Genomic DNA, 20,755 nt, shown 5'->3' on the forward strand with positions numbered 1-20,755 from the left:
AACTTTCTTAACCATTGATATATATTTGGGATTGATCTTAGCCATTGGATCAAAATGTATCTCACATACATTTTGATATATTTTTTAAAAAACTTTGTGCCTTATTATATATATATATAATATATATATAAGAGGGTATTTATTTAATATTTAATATTAATATTAAAATTATATATAAAAGAGTATTTATTTAATATTTAATATTAATATTAAAATATTGATAAAGACTTTTGGGAGGTCATAGCCGCCTGGACCAAACCAAGAAAAAGACCCAAACGAGTCATGCGATGATATTCAAGTTGTTTTTCATCTTCATTCCAAGAAATGGCTTCAAAAGACAACCCAACCAAACCCTAGATTGACTCTCTCTTCATTACCTTCTTGCAGATTCTCGTCTCCCTCTCTTTCAGAATCGCTGATCAATTTGCCGGAAAACAATTACACAGCGATTCTATTCCTTGCGCGACGAGATCTCTGCAGATCTAATTCAAAATAGGTAACTATATATTTATATATGTATTTGTGTATCTTTCTTTTTTTTTGTTGAATCTGGACGTTTATTTATTCCAATTTTTTTTTTTTTTTTTTGTGGGTTTGGTTCGAAATCGATTTCTGCGTATTGGGTTAATTTAGGTCTGATCTGTTCGTTGGGATTGTAAGAATTTAGGGTTTCAAAGGTTTATGGATTGATTGGTTTGTGTTACTTTCTTTTTAGCTGTTTGGGAAATGTAAAGATATATGTTGATGTCTTTGAGACCAGATATTTGTTTGTTTTGCTGTTTCTTGTACCTTGTTATCCCCTCTCTGTGTTTTTTTTGTTGTATTGTGTTTTTAAGCTCAATTCAATGCACGTGGTTCCGAATTTATTTAGTTTAAGTGGGGTATTTGGATATCTTTAGGTTTGGTTTGTTTGTCTTACATGTGCAAATTGAAAATAGGTTTCCAGTTGCTGGATTCAAATGTATCTATTAGCTTGTGAAGCACAGACATGGTCACGTGTGCACAGTTTGTTTTGTGTTGCTGAAAATTCGATAGGTGTACCTGCCAAAACAGAAACTGATCATGTTTTTTTGACCGATAAAGCTATTAGGAAAAAGTCATTAAAGATGAAAATTGCTTAAAATTTTTAATGAGGCCGTCTTTAGGGTTTCATATGGTAAGCTTTTAAGTGGATCGGGAAAATGTTGTGCCATGTTCTGGAAACAGGATGCTGATTATTGAACTGGGGTGCTTCTATCTGTACGTATTACCATTTTATTTTATTCAAATTACTTCAAAAGTGTCATGTGCAATTCTTCTTAATGGCATACTCTATAACCACTAACTATTTTACTTCTTGATCAGATAGTAAAAGCTTTTGCGTATTGATTGTCCTGTTACCTAATGGGTATTGTAATTAATGAAGTAAAGCAAATAATTGTGTCGTTTTCTCTTGAAAAAACATGTTGTAGGTGAATACGATCATAGTTGTCAAATTGGGATTTGAATCTTGTATTTTTATTTATTTATTTATTTAATTTTTTCTGAATCACATATTGTGTATCGGAAGTTTTTTTTTTTTAACACCTTGGAAAATAGGTAGAAAAATAAATATAGTTATATTAAAAACAAATATTTTGTGAGCAGTGTTATGAAAAGCGCGCCTAGCTGTGCGCTTAGGCCCAAGTCCCATCCTGACACAAACCGTCTTGCATTGTTCCAACTGAGGTGACTTCAATAGGTTGCACTTTAGGTGTGCACCTGGCCCAAGGTGCAGGCCTTGAGGGCTTTTTATTATTATTATTTTCCTTTGATTGATTTTGTTTGAAATTTGACTATTGATTTAATATGGTTCAGCTACAGCAGATCCTTGCTCTTAAGTATACATGCCAATACATTAGGCATTGAGCCCCAAATAAACGACAGAATGAAAATTAGCAGATCCTTACTCTTCTCTTCTCTTTACCTTTTTGCCGCCTCCTCCTCCTCCTCCTTCTCATTCTTCTGCCATCTTTTCTGAATTGGTTATTTATTTATTTTTTCTCTTCTTATTCTTCTTCCCTCCCCTTCTCTTTCATATTTTTTTCAATTCTTATTCTTCTTTGCCGCTCTTCTTCTTCTTCTTCTTGATGTTTGAAATGCTTAAACTTGAAATATTGTTGTTGGTTGAAATTTAGATCATGGATGTTCGTGTTTTATGTTGAACTTTGAAATATTGTTCACTTGTCTATGTTAAAATAGTGGTGTTTGTTAAAATTTATGTTTTAAAATGTTCAATATTTAATTTGCTTATGTTAAACCCTAAATTATTTGCTTATTTTAAATTTTTTATTTTTTTATTTTTTTTACCTTCAAGGTGTGCCTTACTCCGGTGAAGCCTATGCCTCGGCTTGCACCTTGCACCTTGCACCTTGCACCTAAGTCCCAGGAGACATTGGCGCCTCGTGCCTATCGCCTTTAATAACATTGCTTGTGAGAATAAAACACTAAACAATGTATAATTCTTAAAATTTTATGAGTAAGGTTCCTTAAATCAAAGATATACATGTATCCACATTTATGTAATACATATAAAACGCAGATCGGAGTTTTTTTTATTTTATTTATGTATGAGTATGACAAAAAATACAACATTTTAGTACTTTATTCTAATCAATTTTTCCCTCAAATACCATTTTTGGTAATTGTGTAATATGTTGTATATTTATACTTGCAATTATATTATATTACTATGTAAGAAATGTTATAATTCTAATTTCATAAAACAAGTAAACATGACTTGAAGTATCCGATACTTCAAAATTAAGTATCCGATACTTCAAAATTAATGAAAAAATAATTAAGAAGTATCCGATACTTTTAATAAGTATCCGATACGTATCCGCGAGTATCCAAGGAGTATCGGTATCCGTATCGGATACCGATACGGATACGTCCCCCTATTTGAAGTATCCGTGCTTCATAGGTATTGATTTACCTCTAAAAAGTATTGAATCGTAAGAAATGTAATGTTAATTGCAAGATATTGACAACACTAGATATGATGCATTTGGATATTTGTAAAATTGTAATTGTGAAGTTGCTTTTAAACAATATATGACACATAAGGGAAGTATTGATTTTAGCAAATGCTAAGACTATAAATGGGCCTGTCCATTGAGATGGTCAAAACTTATAGGTGAATTTTGTGTACCTTATTTTTATTTTTATTTTTTTATACTAATGCATCTCATGCCAATTTAGGTCTATTAATTTTCCATGTACATCATATGTGAAACCCATGTACAACTTAGACTCTTGAGCTTTTAATTGTGTTCCATAATATTTGTCCCACAATATTTATTTACTAAATAAAAAGAATGAATTAATGAGAACAAATACCGGTATACATAATTTTTTTTTGGTTTTACTCTTTCAAATCATTCACTAGGATAAACTTTATTCACTTAAGTTTTTTCTAAATTTCATACCAACTGTTTTTCTTTCTTTTTGTTTCGGTTAGAATGTTTCCATATATATATATATATATATATAACCTTCATCTGCTTGTTTGCTGTGTTCAATATTGAACTCAGCATTTTAAGAGTATCGTGACTTTAAATTTGTTTTAATTTTCTCTTTCCAATTTCTGCTAATTGTTGTCGGTATAGGCACTACTACTAGTTTTTTTCCTTCTTGTAGTAGAATCGATGATATACAGTTTTTGTTCAATTCATCCTGCTTGTAAGGTACCTAATACCAAGGTTGTTAAAATCGGGATTCTACGTTGGATCGTTGGAGTTGCTTATAGGATCGAATCGTAGAATCGGATCGAGGATCGTAAGATCCTACCGAAAAAGACAAATTATATAATAATTTAATTTAAATAAACATTTCTTAAAAAGTATACCCAAAATGAGCCTATATTTTATTAAAAATAAGTGAAAATATTATGAAAAATATAATACTCTTTATGTAAAATGTACATATAATATTATACAATAAAAAACTCGATAGTAAAAGTTTTGTATTTCATCAAAAAAAGAAGAAGAATAATTTTATAACAAAATATTTTGCAATCTACAATAATACATAAAAAGTTAAGAAAAAATATTTAACAAAGTTGGATATGAAAATAGATTAAAAACTCAAAAGAACAGCTTAACCGGATGATAAGGTTTGTCATTAGCATCCTTGGTGGAGCGGATTTGAGTCACAAAAGTAATCTCTCAAAAAATTAGGATAAAGTTGCAATCATCTTACCCTCCTTAGACTCCACTAAAGCTAAGTTTGTTTTTTCAACTAGTTAATTTTCTTAAATTACCACAATATTTGAATGTTTGTTTCCTAGTTTGTTTTTCTTAGTCTATTTGATTTAATATTACTTAACTTTTATTATTTATTTTGATCACATAAATTGGTATTTAGACAACAAATATAAAATTTACAATAAAATATGCCATACAATATAAAACAAGGCTTGTAAATTGGATCGGATAGAATCGGATTCGGATCGGGACTCCATGATCCTATAAGATCCCATTATCAGGATCGAAAGATCCTACCTATAAGGAATTTTTTACACGATCCGGATCGATTGTACTCAAATGGATTGTAAGATCGTAGGATCGTAAGATCCGGATCGGGTTTGCCTGATAATCTGTGAGGATTGCAATCATATCAATAAAATAAATGAAACAGTGATCTGCATTTGTTCCATATAAAACTTCAACACTTGCATCTCCTTTCAAGCATGACCTTCAGCTCCTCTCTCAAATATGGTTGACATGACTAATATATTTCAGGTTGCAATAATAATATGATCACCATATGCTGCATTAGTTCCTTTGATTTCCCTATGAAGAGTTATGTTCTTATGATGGGAAGAATATATGGGGTTTTGGGATCCTTAATAAAGGATTCAAGTTGCAGTTGAAAGGGCTAATGGTGGCCCATCTTAAATGGTTCCGTAAACATGGATCCCTTATAGTTCCATAAACGTGGATCCCTTTTTTGGCATGTTTTTCAGCAATATTATTTTTAAATTCAAATCTTATAGTTATGTTTGTGCTTGTATGCGTCTTTGCATTTCTTTTAAAATTTTCATTCTGATTGAGTTGTGTATTGGTGCAGGCAGTTATTTGAAGATTAAATGTTTTATGTTGCTATTGAATTTGGAGTTGAATTTGGTCGAACTTCTTTGATGGATAATGACCATTCCGATGGATAATACTTTAGATCTTTCAACAAGAGAGCGTGTTCAACGTCTTTACACCAAGGTATTCCTTTGCTTTATCTCTGAACTTTTGTTCAGCTAAATGATTGGATTAGAACAATGTAATTTTTATTGTTGAGTACAATGGATCCTTTGTTCATGTGCCTGCAAAGGGTATAGCAATCTAGTTATTTATGTAAAAAGGGTAAGAGTGATGCGTATGTGCTTTATTTTGGGTGAATATTGATGAAAGGATGTAGGAATTAAAATTATGTACATAGTATTTTTCTCATAGTGTTTAGAGGAGCATAATATATATCAAAAGAATCTAGTAGGATTTATCAAAAAGAAAAAGAAAAAAGAATCTAATAGGCCGGTCCTGTTTAGAAAACTTTTGAGTATTTATTTGTTATTATTATTGTTGTTGTTTTTGTTGTTGTTGTTGTTGTTGTTGTTGTTTTGGTTATTATGACCAAGTTGTTTGACATTCATCTCTTCACTATAGAATGTTGAATTGGAGAATAAGCGTCGGAAAGCAGCACATGCCAGGATTCCCTCAGATCCCAATGCATGGCAACAGATGCGAGAGAACTATGAAGCTATTGTTCTTGAAGATCACGCTTTCTCTGAACAGCATGAAATAGAGTATGCTTTGTGGCAATTGCATTATAGGAGAATTGAGGAGTTGCGTGCACACCTTAGTGCTGCTCTTGCATCAGCAGGATCGGCCACGTCTCAAAATGGGAAAGGTGCCACACGTCCTGGACCTGATCGAATCGCAAAAATTCGTACCCAATTTAAAACCTTCCTTTCGGAAGCAACTGGGTTTTATCATGATTTGATGGTAAAAATTAGATCTAAATATGGTCTACCATTAGGTTATTTCTCTGATGATCAACAAAATCAGATTTTGTCCCAAGATGGAAATATATCTGCTGAAGTGATGAAAGGCTTGGTATCTTGCCACCGTTGTTTGATTTACCTTGGGGATCTTGGTCGTTACAAAGGGTTATATGGAGAGGGTGAGTCCAAAGCTAGAGATTTTGCAGCAGCATCAAGCTACTATATGCAAGCTTCTTCACTTTGGCCTTCAAGTGGCAACCCTCATCATCAGGTGTTCCCATGTGATCCCTTCATATTGTAGCTTGCTTACAATTCATGTCCGTGTTAAAGTCTGCTATGGCTTTTTTTCCCCCACTGTATAATTGCCGTATGGTGATAAATCCATGTTATTGAACTCATCATTTGCTTATTCTCAGCTTGCAATACTGGCTTCATATTCAGGGGATGAATTATTGACCATTTACAGATATTTCCGAAGTTTGGCGGTTGATAACCCTTTTTCGACAGCAAGGGATAATTTGATCATTGCATTTGAGAAGGTAAGCATGTGCTATGTAGAACTGGTGTGTTGATGAAACTGTGTATTGTATTTCTTTTGTATGCTAGTCCAGTTTTAATTATCTGTCATAAGGATATTTGGAGTTTATTTAGTAACCATACCATGCTATAGTCTTGAAAACAAGGCAATGCTTGAGAAATATGGGTCATAGAGTAAGTGCATATCCACTTCTGATTTTTGACATCAAGTGATTGTTGTTCCACGAGACCATATGGATTCCTGTGCTGGCTGGCCAACTTGGAAGAACTGTATGCTGCCTTAAATTTGGACTATTGGGTTTTGGCATGGCAAATGTTGATACCTTATGTTTGGAAATACTGGTATGGTACACCATGTTTGCACCAGTTGGTCTATCTGGAAAACTCTGAACTTCTGGGTAAAAGGTCCGCTTTTGTAAAAATGCCAAAAAACCATCAAGCTGTCATGAGCCAAAAAAGCCAATTGTTACAGCAGCTTTTTCACTCACAAAAAGCAGGTTTTTTAGCAACTAACTGAAAATGCCAAAAAGCAAAAAGCCACTTAAAAAGCCAACCCAAACACCCACTAAGCAGTTATAATAGTGTCTCTGTACCTGACCTGATATTGAATTTAGCAAGACCTGTACACAGGTGTGGATGTGCACACTCACATCATGCATGTTCTCAGGAATAGACAGAAAAATTGTGGCCATTTATCAAGATGATTGCAGGTTTATCATTGTGTTGTTTGGGGAGAGGTGTATTTGTATTTTACATAAAGCACTTCGTTCCTCTTTTCGGTCACCACCAAAGTGATGACCTCACTCCAAAATCAGATTCGCCATTTAAATTGAGTCAGTGGTGCACTAGACCCTTTTTTCTGCTGGGAAAATATAATCTGTGAATATCTTTTCGGATATTCTTACACAGGAGCTCAAGGAATTTCTGTGTATGGATTTGTGGCTGCATTAACTGCAATGCTTCATGTAGGTTTCCATTGAAATGCTTGCGATCAATTTCATTCCGTCTCTTTTCTCTGTCTTCTCTCTCTATTTTTTTTGAAGGAAATATGAACAAATGTGCATTGATTGTCTAGTATGCAGTCATTGTTAGGCTTAGGTGCAATGGTGGTGTTAGATACAGACTGATGAAGATTTGTATCTAAGGCCTCGTTTGTTTTCAGAAGTAGAATGGAGGGGATTAAGTAAAATTGTGTTTATTTTGATGATAGTTGTTGATGTAGGGATTGTTAAATTATTTTTATATAAAATAATAAAACAAATAAAAAAAATACAAAAACATGAAACATTAATGTTAAAAAAAAAAATGCCCAACATGTAAAAAATAAAAAAATAAATAAAAAATAGAAAAAAATAAAACAAATAAACAATGATTTTTACTTAACAAAAAATACAAAAAATTAAACATTAATGTTCAAAAAAAAAAAAAAATGCCTAACATGTAAAAAAAAAAGAAAAAAGAAAGTCCAGCGGTACTATTTTTTTAATACCACATCCACCTCCTCCATTCCAATCCCATTTCCAAGGCCCAACCTAATCTAGACCTCCATCTCAATCTCTTTCTCAAATCTGCAAACAAACACAACATTAAATGGGTCTCACCCTATGAAGCATGGACACTCCAAAATTGATGCCGTAGCAGTGTCCGACACGCGGACACGCCGGGGACACGGGGACACGCCGTGGACACGTACGGGACACGCCAGATGGCGTGTCCCTTTAATTTAATGATTTTTTTGGAAGGGGACACGGCAGGGACACGGTGGGGACACGCGTGTCCATTTCTGGACACGCCATGGGACACGGCGGGGCTCGTTTTTGAATTTTTTATATTTATTTGGGGTCAAAGTATAATATTTATAAAGTAAAAAAAAAAAAAAAAAGCCCTAATCGACACTGAGTAAAAGGAGAAAAATCAAACCTGCCTTCTCTCTCTCAGTCGAAGCCCTCTCTCTCAGTCGAAGCCCTCTGAAGTTGATCGAAGCTGTCTCTCAGTCGCAGACCTCCGACGTCAATCGCAGCTCTCTGACGTCGATCGAAGCCCTCCGACGTCGATCGAAGCCTCTGACGTCGATCGCAGCCCTCAGTCTCTCCTTCAGTCGATCCAGTCGTCTTCGAGGTGAGCCCCTCTCTCTGCGTCTCTCGCTCTCTCTCTTTCGCCTGTCTCCTTCTCTTTCGCTCTCTCTCAGCTTTCGACTGATGAGTTGAGTTTTATTTTTATTTTTATTTTTTTTTTACGTTTATGTTTTATTTTTATTTTTATTTTTTTTTACGTTTATATATTATATTTATTTATTTGTAACATACTCTTTTTTTTTATTTATTTTTTATTTTGATATATATTAATAAGCCTCTTTTTTTTTTTTGATATATATTATATATAAGACTCTTTTTTATTTTTATTTTTATTTGTTTATATGTTTATATATATATATATATGTAAGAACTTTTTTTTTAATTATATGTATATATATAAAACTGTATTTTAATTCTGTTTTTTTTATTTAAACTCTTTATTTAGATGAGACTGTTTTTTTTAATTATATGTTTAAATTCAGTTTTATTTAAATTCTATTTAAGCTCTTTTTTTTGTTTTTTTTAATTTTTTTATTTATCCTTCTAATGTTAATGTTAATGTTAATTTATAGGAAAAATGTCTAGTTCAAATTCTGCCAATAACACACCATCTGCCTTTGATGCTAAAGATGATAAGCCACTGTGGAAATATGTGACTAGATTAGAAAAATATGGTGCAAAGGGGGGGAATTATACTTTTCAATGTAACTTTTGTCGGGTTACACGTAAAGGTTCATACACTAGGGTAAAAGTCCATTTGATGCAAATTAAAAATCAGGGGATAGAAGTGTGTCCAAATATTGTTGGATGTTTTCCCCTTATATTTATTGTTGGATGTTGGATGTTGAATCTTTTGCCTCTCTTATATTTATTGAATTAATGGTACTATATTAGTGTTTGTTAATTTTGATTTAGAATGAATGTAATACGAATCTACATAATAACACATAAAAATATATATAAAAATAAAAAAATCGCCGTGTCCCCTGCCGTGTCCGTGTCCCCATTTTTTGGAAATTGCCGTGTCCCGTGTCCGTATCCGTGTCAGTGTCCGTGCTTCATAGGTCTCACCTCTATCCTAATCCCATCCCTCCCTCTATACCCCAAAACAAACGGGGCCTAAAGGTTTAGTTTGTGTTTGCCACTATATTTGATGTTATTCATGGCACTGATGAACGCAAACTAGTTTGGTTTCTGTTTGAAAATCTGCCTCCGTTTGGGAAGTGTGTTGGCTTTTTGGTTTTTTTGGCTATTTTAGCCTTGGCTAAAAAGCTTGGTTTGGGAAGGGATTTTTGGCTTTTTTTGTGAGAGAAGAGTAATGATTATGGGTTGGATGTGATGTTTTGTTTGTTGTGGCTAAAATAGCCTATTTTGTCTTTTGTGGCTAAAATAGCCAAAAAAGCTCTTGCCAAACGGAGTATACTTGTGTTTAAGAAATGTTAATTATGGCTTTAGCTGTATTTTATTTATTTATTTTTTGCAGAACCGTCAGAATTATTCTCAGCTGTTTGGGGATGCCAAAGCTTCTGTTAAGATGCCCCCTGCACGGATGACTGGAAAAGGGAGAGGAAAAGGGAAAGGTGAAACAAGGGTTCCAAAAGATGATAGGGTGGAAGCTAGTCTTGTCAAGGAAAAAGCATCTTTACCTGAGATTTTTAAAGCCTTCAGCATTTGTTTTGTCCGACTTAATGGTATTCTTTTCACACGGACAAGGTATGTCTTGTGATCAAAATGGTTTAGGTTGTATATGGCAGTCCAGTCAAATCATTTGGTAATGTTTCTCTGTTATCTTTTTCCAGCTTGGAGACATTTGGGGAACTTTTCTCTATGGCTAGAAGTGATTTGCTGGAGCTTCTTGCTTGCGGTCCAGATGAGGAGTACAATTTTGGTTCAGATGCTGCTGAATGTAGACTTGTGATTATCAGACTGATAGCCATCCTCATATTCACTGTTCACAATGCAAATAAAGAAATTGAAAATCAGTCATATGCTGAAATTTTACAACGTTCAGTTCTGCTTCAGAATGCATTTACTGCTATTTTTGAGTTTATGGGGCATATAATTCTCAGATGCATCCAGTTGAATGATCCTTCAACAAGCTATATGTTGCCTGGCATAATGGTTTTTGTGGAATGGTTAGCTTGTCGGCAAGATATTGCAGTTGGCACTGAAGTGGAGGAGAAACAAGCTAGTGCTAGATCATTTTTTTGGGATAACTATGTTTCCTTTTTGAACAAGCTTTTGTCAAGTGGATTCTCATCTATTAATGAGAATGAAGATGAAACATGTTTCTTCAATATGAGCAGGTATGATGAATGTGAAACTGCCAATCGGCTTGCATTGTTTGAAGACTTTGAATTGAGAGGATTCCTGCCTCTGCTCCCTGCACAACTAATCCTTGATTTTTCGAGGAAACATTCATTTGAAAGTGATGGTGGCAATAAAGGGAAGAAAGCTCGTGTTCAGAGGATTATAGCTGCTGCAAAGGCTCTTTCTAATGTGGTTCGTGTTGGGAAACAGGGAATTTATTTTGATCCAAAGTTGAAGAGATTTGCTATAGGTGTTGAACCACAAATGTCAGATGATTATTTGCTTTGTAGCTCCTTAGAGATACCCAGATTAAATGGTACCATGCAAGAAAATCCAGCAGAAAGTCAAGTGAATCTTGGACTTTTGCAGCCAAAGCCACAGTTATACATGGAAGGGGAAGAAGAGGATGAGGAGATTGTTTTCAAACCAACTGTGTCTGAGAAGCATACTGATGCTGCTTCAAAACCAAGCTCTTTTGAGGTTTTGGGGTCTGTTGTTAATTGCTCCAAGGCTGATTGCGCCAAGGCTGATTCGGGAAATAACGTTGGGTTTGTTTCAGCCTCTAATGATGGTTTCCTTTTGCCAAATGCTTTTAATACAAGTTCAAGGCCACCTACATCTCTTGCTAATATTACTGCTCAGTATTTGCAACCAATCCAGCCAAATACTTCAATGTGGCTGGCACAAGAACAGGTTTCTATTGCAAATGAACTGACCAATTTGAGCTTATTGGAGAATGGGTTTCCTATGAAACATGGTTTGCAAGATCATTTGGGAGCTTTGCAGCCTATTGCGCTTCCAGTTCCATTTCCTCATCAGTATGTGAATCTCAGTGCTGGAAACAAATATCCAGTTCAGGTCTCTGAAACTGCAGTGCCTTCTAAGTTCGATTCGATTATGTCATCGGGAACTGTTTTGGATAGTTTGTCCATGAAGCCATTGTCAATGATGCCTGCAGGTTTGAGAAAGAATCCAGTGAGCCGACCCATCAGGCATTCGGGTCCTCCACCTGGATTTAACTCTGTTCCTCCCAAACTTGTTGATGAGTCCTTGTCTGGTGTAAGACTGAAGAATGAAAATCCACCAATCGATGATTATAGCTGGCTAGATGGATATCAATTGCCGTCATCAACCCAAGGCATTGGATTCAGTAATACCATAAATCAGTCAGCAGAGGCATATCCTGTGAGTAAGATCAATAGCTCGATGGGGATGGTAGGCTTTCCCTTTCCTGGAAAACAAGTGTCGACACTGCAAGTCCATGGAGAAAAACAGAATGGCTGGCAGGACTATCAGTTTTCTGAACGTCTGAAACTATATCAGGAACAGGAACAGCAATTTCAGAAAGGAAATCAACAGTCTATTACATTGCCAGAGCAGTATCAAGGTCAGACTCTCTGGGAAGGTCGTTTCTTTGTGTGAGATGATTATGGGAGATAGATGGTAAGCCAATGCCTTTTTAGGTTCTTTATTATTATAAACAATGTTTTCTTTTGGCTGGTGAGATGAGCTGATTTTACCTGGTGATTTCTGTCTGTGAAAGCACTGCAGGTTTTTGGGGACTTTCCCTTTAATTTTTCTCAGAATCTAGTGTTGATTTTTTTGCCATTCAGGTTGTGAACAGTTTACTGTGGTTGATGTCCAGTGACCTGGTGCTACCAGTTCAGAGTTCGCCTTTGCAGAGCCAATGTTATTTTCTGTTGGAATATGGATGGTCTTGGATTGTTGCAGGCACTTGCTGATGAACAGGTTTGCGTGTGTGCGCACACCATTATTTTGTTTGAATCTGAAAGTTTATGTCATTTATCATTCTTCTTGCATTTTCTCAATTCAAGATATTTGTGTACACAGCCTTCAAATACTTTCCAGTCCAAAAGAACCAAGTACAAGTCATAAGAAGTGCTGTCGACTTTGAACCTGTGACTTCTCAATATATATATATATATATATAAATAAAGTGCGCCTTTGGTTCTTCCATTTTTGCAGTGGCCAAAACTGTGGAATTGTCAGCCAAATTCACCTAACCGAAGCTTGAACTATTTCTGTTTTAGTAGTATTTAGCATAGCTTTAACCGAATTTGTTGATGTTTCACTCAACATCCCAGATAAGCCCACGCATACATGAAAAGATATTCCTGAGTGGCCAACCAAGTTGGTGAGTGGGTATGCTCCCCACGTATTGATGAGGGTTTGAATTCCTCCTATTTGCTTGGTTCACAAGATTATGTGTGACAGTTTGAACCTAAAATTTACCTTTCTAGAGCGGGTCCAAAGGGCCCTGCCTAGGATGGGTTTTGATTGTCAAAATAAAAGACAAAAGGGAAAAAAAGGAAAAGGTTCCATTGGTCGAGTTTTAAAAGATTTTGCTGAATCCAGAGGCATTGTCTGCCAGCCATTTGGTATCATGATTTTCTTTGGCCTGGTTTTATTACTTGTATGCTATTGACAATGCTTTCTTATAGGTCTATATTTCTTGGTTTTTAAGGTTTTGAATTAGTGGTCTTATTTTATTTTCTTTTCTTTACACAGCTTGTGCCGAGCTTTCCAGATCGCATGAATGAAGATCATGAAAGTCAATAGGTGTGGGAAATGCGGATTTTATGAGGGTAAGATCTTTGTCTGGTTGGATGGGTTTGGGCATCTAACGTGTAAGCAATTTCGGAAAGCGGTGGGCAAGTATTTGAAGTTGGATGAACCGAACTACTACTAGCTATTATAGTTGACTGATAAAAATCTATCTGCCAGATGGGAACACGAGTAGTTTTTGCGATGCTTGCCATGATCAGCAGTCTCTGTCTATAATAGACATCTTGGCGGTTTCTGCAGAGCTGCCTTGAAGTTCTGAGAGATCTAATTGAACTCAACAAAAGTTATGTGAAAAGTCTGGTTAATCCTGGGTTGGAATGTGATGGTAGATGAAAATAAGTCACTGGTTACAGAGGCATTTTGGTATTTATCTTTCTGTGTCTGATTAATCCAGCCCTTTATCAACTCACGCTTTTACACTTGTTGCTTGAACTCAAAATGGTTTTTCTAGTGTTGCAAGTTGTGAGCTTTTGTGGATGAGTAATTAACTTTGGTTTGGTTTGCCTAATGTCAATAGTGGTTATTAAGAAGCTATTCTTTATGCTGTGTTTCTCTATATTCAATTGAATACGACAAGTAAGTTTGTGTGTTGTGGATTGGTCCTGTGGAACCTCTCATGATTGTGATTGTGAATATGTTAGATGTGCTTTAGCAATCGTAGTTTATCTGGTTACGTTGATTATTTTAGGGTTAATGACACTTTGCTCCTTATAATTTTTTAAAGTTGCACTTTTCCCCATCTAATTAAGAGTTTCACATTACACCTTTAATTTTTATAGACAGCTGCAATGTGTTCAAATCCCGTATATTCTTCCACACGTGTTTTGGCTGGTGAAACAGGAAGATTACATTGATTATGACCCTACCATTTTGACCCTATTTTGTTGTTGAATACAGTGGGGGTTCTAAGCTCTTTGATGGCAGCCAAATACAGTGATGAAACCAGATTTTGGGGATTTAGTTTTGGGTTTTTAGTTGTTTTCTGGAAATAGTTCCAACAACAATTTGGTAGATTTAGGAGTAGTTTGCGTTTGGGATATTTTTTGGTGATTTGATAAACATGCTTTGAATGCAAGCATGATATAATTATGTTTGGATTGTTAATGAATTTTGGATAAAGTATATTTTATATTGCAGTTTATTAAAATTTGTTGGGGGAAATTATAAAAAAAGTTTGATATTTATAGCAAAGCAAATCGGGAGTTTTTAATTTTGTCAATTTAAATTTTAAATTTGTTTTTAATTTTTCATCAAACTCAATAAAAAATGAAAGATTAGATATTTTATGTATATTTAGATTGAATTTAATGATTAAAATTTTATTTTATTTTTATTGGTTTTACTCAACGGAATAGGCTGATGGTTTATATTAAAAATAAATTAAAAGATTATAATTTAAATTGATAAAATTAAAAATTTAAGATTTATTTTGTTATAAATGTGAAATTTTGAGATTTTTATTTATTTATTATTTCTTCAAAATTTATTCAACGACAGGTAACCCAAATTTAATGAAGGTACAAAAGTTTATTCTCCACTAACTGGCTTGGCAACGTGAGGGATTATTTAGTGGTTTTGGAGTAATACTCGACATAACACCATTCAATATATATGGTATTTGTTACATTGTTTTTTCTAAACTTTTTTGATTTGCATTGACCAATAAAAATCAAGTTGGGAAGTTACGAGTATTTGCTTCGATATCACCAAATAATTTTCTTTTTAGTTATTGAAAAAATCATCCTAAAAAAATTAAGATTTTTTGTGGCACATTGTAAATTGAATTAGCTCGAATTCTCCAAAATTATTGTCAATATTTCAAAATTATTCTAATCTATACTATATATTAAGTAAAAAGGAGTTTTTAACCTCAAGCCTTGTGGAAGCTCCAATCTCCCAATCTAAATTTTTTAATTTTTTGATTTAAACAAAAATAAAATCTTAGCATTTATTAATTTCTCTCAACTCCCAAGTCTTACCATCATAATAACACTTTAATACATTAAGAACAAGCATAAATTTTTTTTTTTTGAAATCCAACACATGAATTCCTTGAAAAGTCCCAACATAGATGATTATAATTCCTCATAATAACACTTTAATGCATTAAGAACAAACATAAAAAAAATTTCTTGAAAAGTCCAACACATATGATTATTATCCAAAATATTAAACTTTAATATAATATAATAAAATAAAATAAAAAGACATTTAATTCCTTGAAAAATCTAACACATATGATTATTATCAAAATATTAAACTTTAATATAATATAAAAAAAAAGACATTTAAAAATTATAATTTACACATATAAATAATTATAAACATAATTCTTGCATAGCATGAATGACATGCTAGTATCATATTAATGAAAAGATAGAATGAGCTAGGCAAAGTTGTTGAAAAAGGTAATGCAAACAAAGTCTATTGTAGCAAACCAAATTGGCAGCATGGTTACTATGATATATTAAAAAAAAAAAAAAAATCCCTACTAAAGGTGGCTAAGAGTTAACATTTAGGACAATGGTTGAATAAGAGACTGACAAAGGGAAGCAAGATAATTAAAAAAAAAAGAATCTTTTAAAAAAATGACGTAAATGGTTACAAAACCAATTTTACAAATTTCTCTCCATCAAATTAAACCAAAATTAGAACAAATCTCTAAATTATTAAATTCAAACTGGAGAATATTTTTTATTTATTTAAAAAAAAAATAAAAAGAGAAAGAAAATTAAATTGAGAAATCTTTACCAAGCTTCAGAAATGAACTCATTTAAATCATTAAATCCTCAAATCCAGAAGAGAGTCTTTAGATTTAGTTGTAATCATAAAAATGAAATTTTAAGGATTATTTTTAATTAAATAAGGAGTTAGCTTATGACTTTACTGAAATTGATGTGTCGAGTTTATTAGAAAAAGAATGAGAAAAAAATCATAATAAAACCACCAATTTATTACTTAACAAAATGTCAATAATTTTGACATGTCAAAACAAACAACAATGGTATCCTATTTTAATTGAAAAAATAGGGGTAAAAAAAAAACAAGAAAAAAAAAAAACAAGTAAAAGACAATTTCAAAAACCTTAGGCAAGAGAGAATTAAAAGACATCATTTTTTGTTATAATAGTATGTCTATAAATGAACTAAGTAGTATGTAATTTAAGCATGATTTGAAAATGAAAAATGCTTAGGACCTCTAATTAGAGGTACCACTAGTAATGTGACCCACTGCCACATCAGTGCTGTGTCTTGGTTTTTTTTTTTTTTTTTTTTTTTTTGCCTTTTCCACCTCATTAGAGGTGTGTTTAGAGCCTCTAAATTAGAGGTCTCTAGCATTGTTGTTTGAAAATAGTATAGCTTTACTAACGAAAGAGCTATATAAGTTTTTATAGAATGATGTGGTTGCATCGAGATCTTTCATTTTAAACATCACACAATTACATTCCAAATTCTCACTATGCAACACTGTGTCCAGTACTACAAGAAGAATTTCAAATGTGCTATTCATAACTTTCACTTGAAGGTATAATAGTGCTGTTAGTATGGTTATCTTGAAATGGCTTTGACTTTCTAGCATTATATTTCTTTTATTGTTGTTAGAAAACAGTAAGAATAAAATTTATATCAGGAAAACAGCTCATTATATAAAAATGAGGGCAAAAAGTATTGAACCCCCTCTAATTTTGGATGGTTACAGTTGACTCTCTTGACGTTTGAAAATATACAGACACCTTCTTTATGATTTTGGATTGATTTGCAATCATCAAGCTATTAATATTCATGTCAAAAAGACTAATTTATCCTTACACACACTCAACCCCACACACACGTCACATAGATGCTCTCTTCTCTCTCTCTCTCTTCAGCATATATCACATCACATCACTCACCTCACTTTTTTAATTAAAAAACAAAACAAATATTATTCAATTTTATTTTAATAAAATACATATAATTTTTAATATATAAATTTAATGACAGTGTTTAGATTTAGTTTTCTAAATTTAATTTTTTAAAATTTAAGTTTTTTATTTTTCGTATTTTTTGTTTTCAGTGAATATTTTTAAAATTTTAAGCAATTTTTTTACTTTTTTAAATGTATCTTACTTAGATGTATCTAAATAGTAAAATATTTGTGAAACAATATTTTTTAAAATTAATAGATACACAAAAATACGAAAAATGTACTGAATTTTCATATTTATTTATTTTTGTAGTTTTGCTATTTAGTGAATTTTTTAACGTTTTTTTTTTTCCACAAATATTATACTTTTTAAGTGTATTTATGTTAGATGTGTTTAAAAATTAAAAAAAGTTGCTTAATATATTTAAAAAAATCAGTGAAAACAAAAAAATGCGGAAAACGAAAAAGTAAAATTTTTTGAAAAGTGAATTATAAAAACTGAAACTAAACAGAGTGATATTATTCAAAAAAATATCAACAAAATTTTGGAACAAGACTAATATTTAACATATTTAATAAAAATTTAAATTAATAACTCAATAAATATATAAAAAAAACTTACATAATTAACCAATAAAAATTAAGTTGGGAAGTCACGTTTAGTTATTGAAAAAATAATCCTAAAAAATTTAAGATTTTTTGTGGCACATTGTAAATTGGATTAGCTCGAATTCTCAAAAATTATTGTCAATATTTCAAAATAATTCTAATATCATCAGGATATTAATGAAAAGATAGAATGAGCTAGGCAAAGTTGTTGAAAAAGGTAATGCAAACAAAGTCTATTGTACCAAACCAAATTGGCAGCATGGTTACTATGATATATTAAAAATAAAAATATAAAAAAACCTACTAAAGGTAGCTAAGAGTTAACATTTAAGACAATGGTTGAATAAGAGACTGATAAAGGGGAGCAACATAATTAAAAATAATCTTTTAAAAAAATGGCATAAATGGTTACAAAACCAATTTTACAAATTTCTCTCCATCAAATTAAACCAAAATTGGAACAAATCTCTAAATTATTAAATTCAAACTGGAGAATATTGTTTATTTCTTTAAAGATAAAAATAATAAGAGAAAGAAAATTAAATTGAGAAATCTTTACCAAGCTTAAGAAATGGACTCATTTAAAATCATTAAATCCTCAAATCTCGAAGAGAGCTTTCAGATTTTGTTGTAATCATAAAAATGAAATTTTAAGGTTTTTTTTTTTAATTAAATAAGGAGTTAACTTATGACTTTATTAAAATTGATGTGTCGAGTTTATTAGAAAAAGAATGAGGAAAAAATCATAATAAAACAACCAATTTATTATTTAACAAAATCTCAATAATTTTGACATGTCAAAAGAGTCAACAAGCAACAGGGTATCCTATTTAATTGAAAAAATAGGACGAAAAAAAATAAAAAATAGACAAGTATAAGACAATTTTCAAAACCTTAGGCAAGAGAGAATAAAAAGACATCATTTTTTGCTATAAGAGTGTGTCTATAAACGAATTAAGTAGTAAGCAATTTAAATATGATTTGAAAAAACAATATAGCTCTACTAACAAAGGAACTATATAAGTTTTTATGCAAAATGATGTGGTTGCATTGAGTTCTTTCATTTTAAGCAACATATAATTACATTCGAAATTCTCACTATGTAACACCGAGTCCAGTACTACAAGAAGAATTTCAAATGTGCTATTTATAAACTTTCACTTGAAGGTATAATAGTGCTGTTAGTATGGTCATCTTGAAAGTGCTTTAACTTTGTAGCATATATATATATTTTTTTCATTGTTGTTAGAAAACAGTAAGAATAAAATTTATATTAGGAAAACAACTCATTATATATAAATAATGGCAAAAAGCACTGAACGCTCTGTAGTTTTGGACAGTTGCAGGTGACCGTCTTGATGTTTAAAAATATGCAGACACCTCCCTTATAATTTTGGATTGATCTGCAATCGTCACGCCATTAATATCTATGTCAAAAAGACTAATTTATCCTTACACACACTCACCCCCACACACACGTCACACACATGCTCTCGCTCTCTCTCTCCCTCTCTCTCTCTGGAGCTTATGTATCACATCACATCACTCACCTCACTTTTTTAATTAAAAAACAAAACAAATTTTATCCAATTTTATTTTAATAAAATACATATAATTTTTAATATATAAATTTAATTTTTATAAAATTAATGATAGTGTTTAGTTTCAGTCTTCTAACTTCAGTTTTTTAAAAATTGAGTATTTTATTTTTCATATTTTTTATTTTATTTTTAGTGAATATTTTTAAAATTTTAAACAATTTTTTTACTTTTTTAGATACACCTTACTTAGATGTATCTAAATGGTAAAATATTTGTGAAAAAATATTTTTAAAAATTAATAAATACACAAACATACGAAAAATGTACTATTTGTTTTTTGTATTTTTGGTATTTAGTGAAATTTTTAAAGATTTTTTTTCAAAAATAGTATACTTTTTAAGTGTATTTATGTTAAGTGTGTCTAAAAATTAAAAAAATTGCTTAAAATATGAAAAAAAATTCAGTAAAAACAAAAAAAAAAAAACCGGAAAACTAAAAAGTAAAATTTTCTGAAAAGTGAATTCTGAAAACTGAAACCAAACAAAGTGATATTATTCAAAAAAATATCAACAAAATATTTAAAATAAGACTAATATTTAACATATTTAATAAAAATTTAAATTAATAATTCAATAAATATATAAAAAAAACTTACGTAATTAAAATAATTTGTATGATTTGAAGTTAATGTAAATAAAAATTATTCAGAATTATTTTTTGAACAGAGAAATATTTAAAAAAATATAAAGACTAATAAAAAAATATTAACTCAAATTGTACGAAATTAATAATAATAATTATTATTATATTCAAGCTACACAAATGTTAACTTAAATTGTGTAAATAAAAAATACTAATAAACAATACATATATGAATAAATAAACCATACAAATATTATTTTGTATTTTTATCAACTCAAATCAATTTTTATTAACTCAAATCATAAAATAAAAATAATACAAAAAAAAAAGTTCACTAAAAATAACCAAAAAAATAGTCACATATATTTTAGCATTAAAAATAGTTTAAAAAAACTATTTCATGAGAAATCCAATTTATCATATTTGATTGAATTATGTCTTCTATTTTTTTTTTTAAAAAATAAAACTAATTTGTTAAAGAAAAGATTATTTTCTTATGATTCTATAAATAAATTGTATAATAAAGTTTAATA

General features: G+C 31.5%; 1 protein-coding gene across 5 annotated transcripts; it reads left to right on the plus strand.

Moving 5' to 3' along the window:
• The first annotated feature begins 202 nt into the window (after nt 1-202).
• LOC114323909 (nonsense-mediated mRNA decay factor SMG7) lies at nt 203-14,065 on the plus strand. 5 transcript variants are annotated; one of them, XR_014346353.1, is made up of 8 exons: nt 203-496; nt 5,092-5,237; nt 5,679-6,287; nt 6,433-6,555; nt 10,112-10,341; nt 10,428-12,381; nt 12,552-12,687; nt 13,468-14,065. XR_014346353.1 is itself a non-coding variant. In XM_028271585.2 (8 exons), exons 2-7 carry the CDS (start codon nt 5,169-5,171, stop codon nt 12,678-12,680), a joined length of 3,087 nt encoding a protein of 1,028 aa, XP_028127386.1. In that variant the 5' UTR covers nt 224-496; nt 5,092-5,168; the 3' UTR covers nt 12,681-12,687; nt 13,468-14,065. The 5 variants fall into 5 exon arrangements, 1 of the variants encoding a protein (XP_028127386.1); XR_014346350.1 differs by having other exon boundaries at nt 224-496; nt 12,552-13,337; XR_014346351.1 differs by having other exon boundaries at nt 224-496; nt 10,428-12,325.
• Nucleotides 14,066-20,755: the final 6,690 nt, after the last annotated feature.

This window comes from Camellia sinensis, chromosome 12 (genome assembly GCF_055761805.1).
Source record: "Camellia sinensis isolate YWXY chromosome 12, ASM5576180v1, whole genome shotgun sequence".
NCBI classification, from domain to species: domain Eukaryota; kingdom Viridiplantae; phylum Streptophyta; class Magnoliopsida; order Ericales; family Theaceae; genus Camellia; species Camellia sinensis.

Excerpts from the sequence above, each read along its gene's own strand:
- LOC114323909 (XM_028271585.2), top strand. The coding sequence starts at position 5,169 with ATGACCATTCCGATGGATAATACTTTAGATCTTTCAACAAGAGAGCGT. Across the intron at positions 5,238-5,678 it reads TTCAACGTCTTTACACCAAG|AATGTTGAATTGGAGAATAA; the intron begins GTATTCCTTTGC and ends TCTTCACTATAG. Across the intron at positions 6,556-10,111 it reads TGATCATTGCATTTGAGAAG|AACCGTCAGAATTATTCTCA; the intron begins GTAAGCATGTGC and ends TATTTTTTGCAG.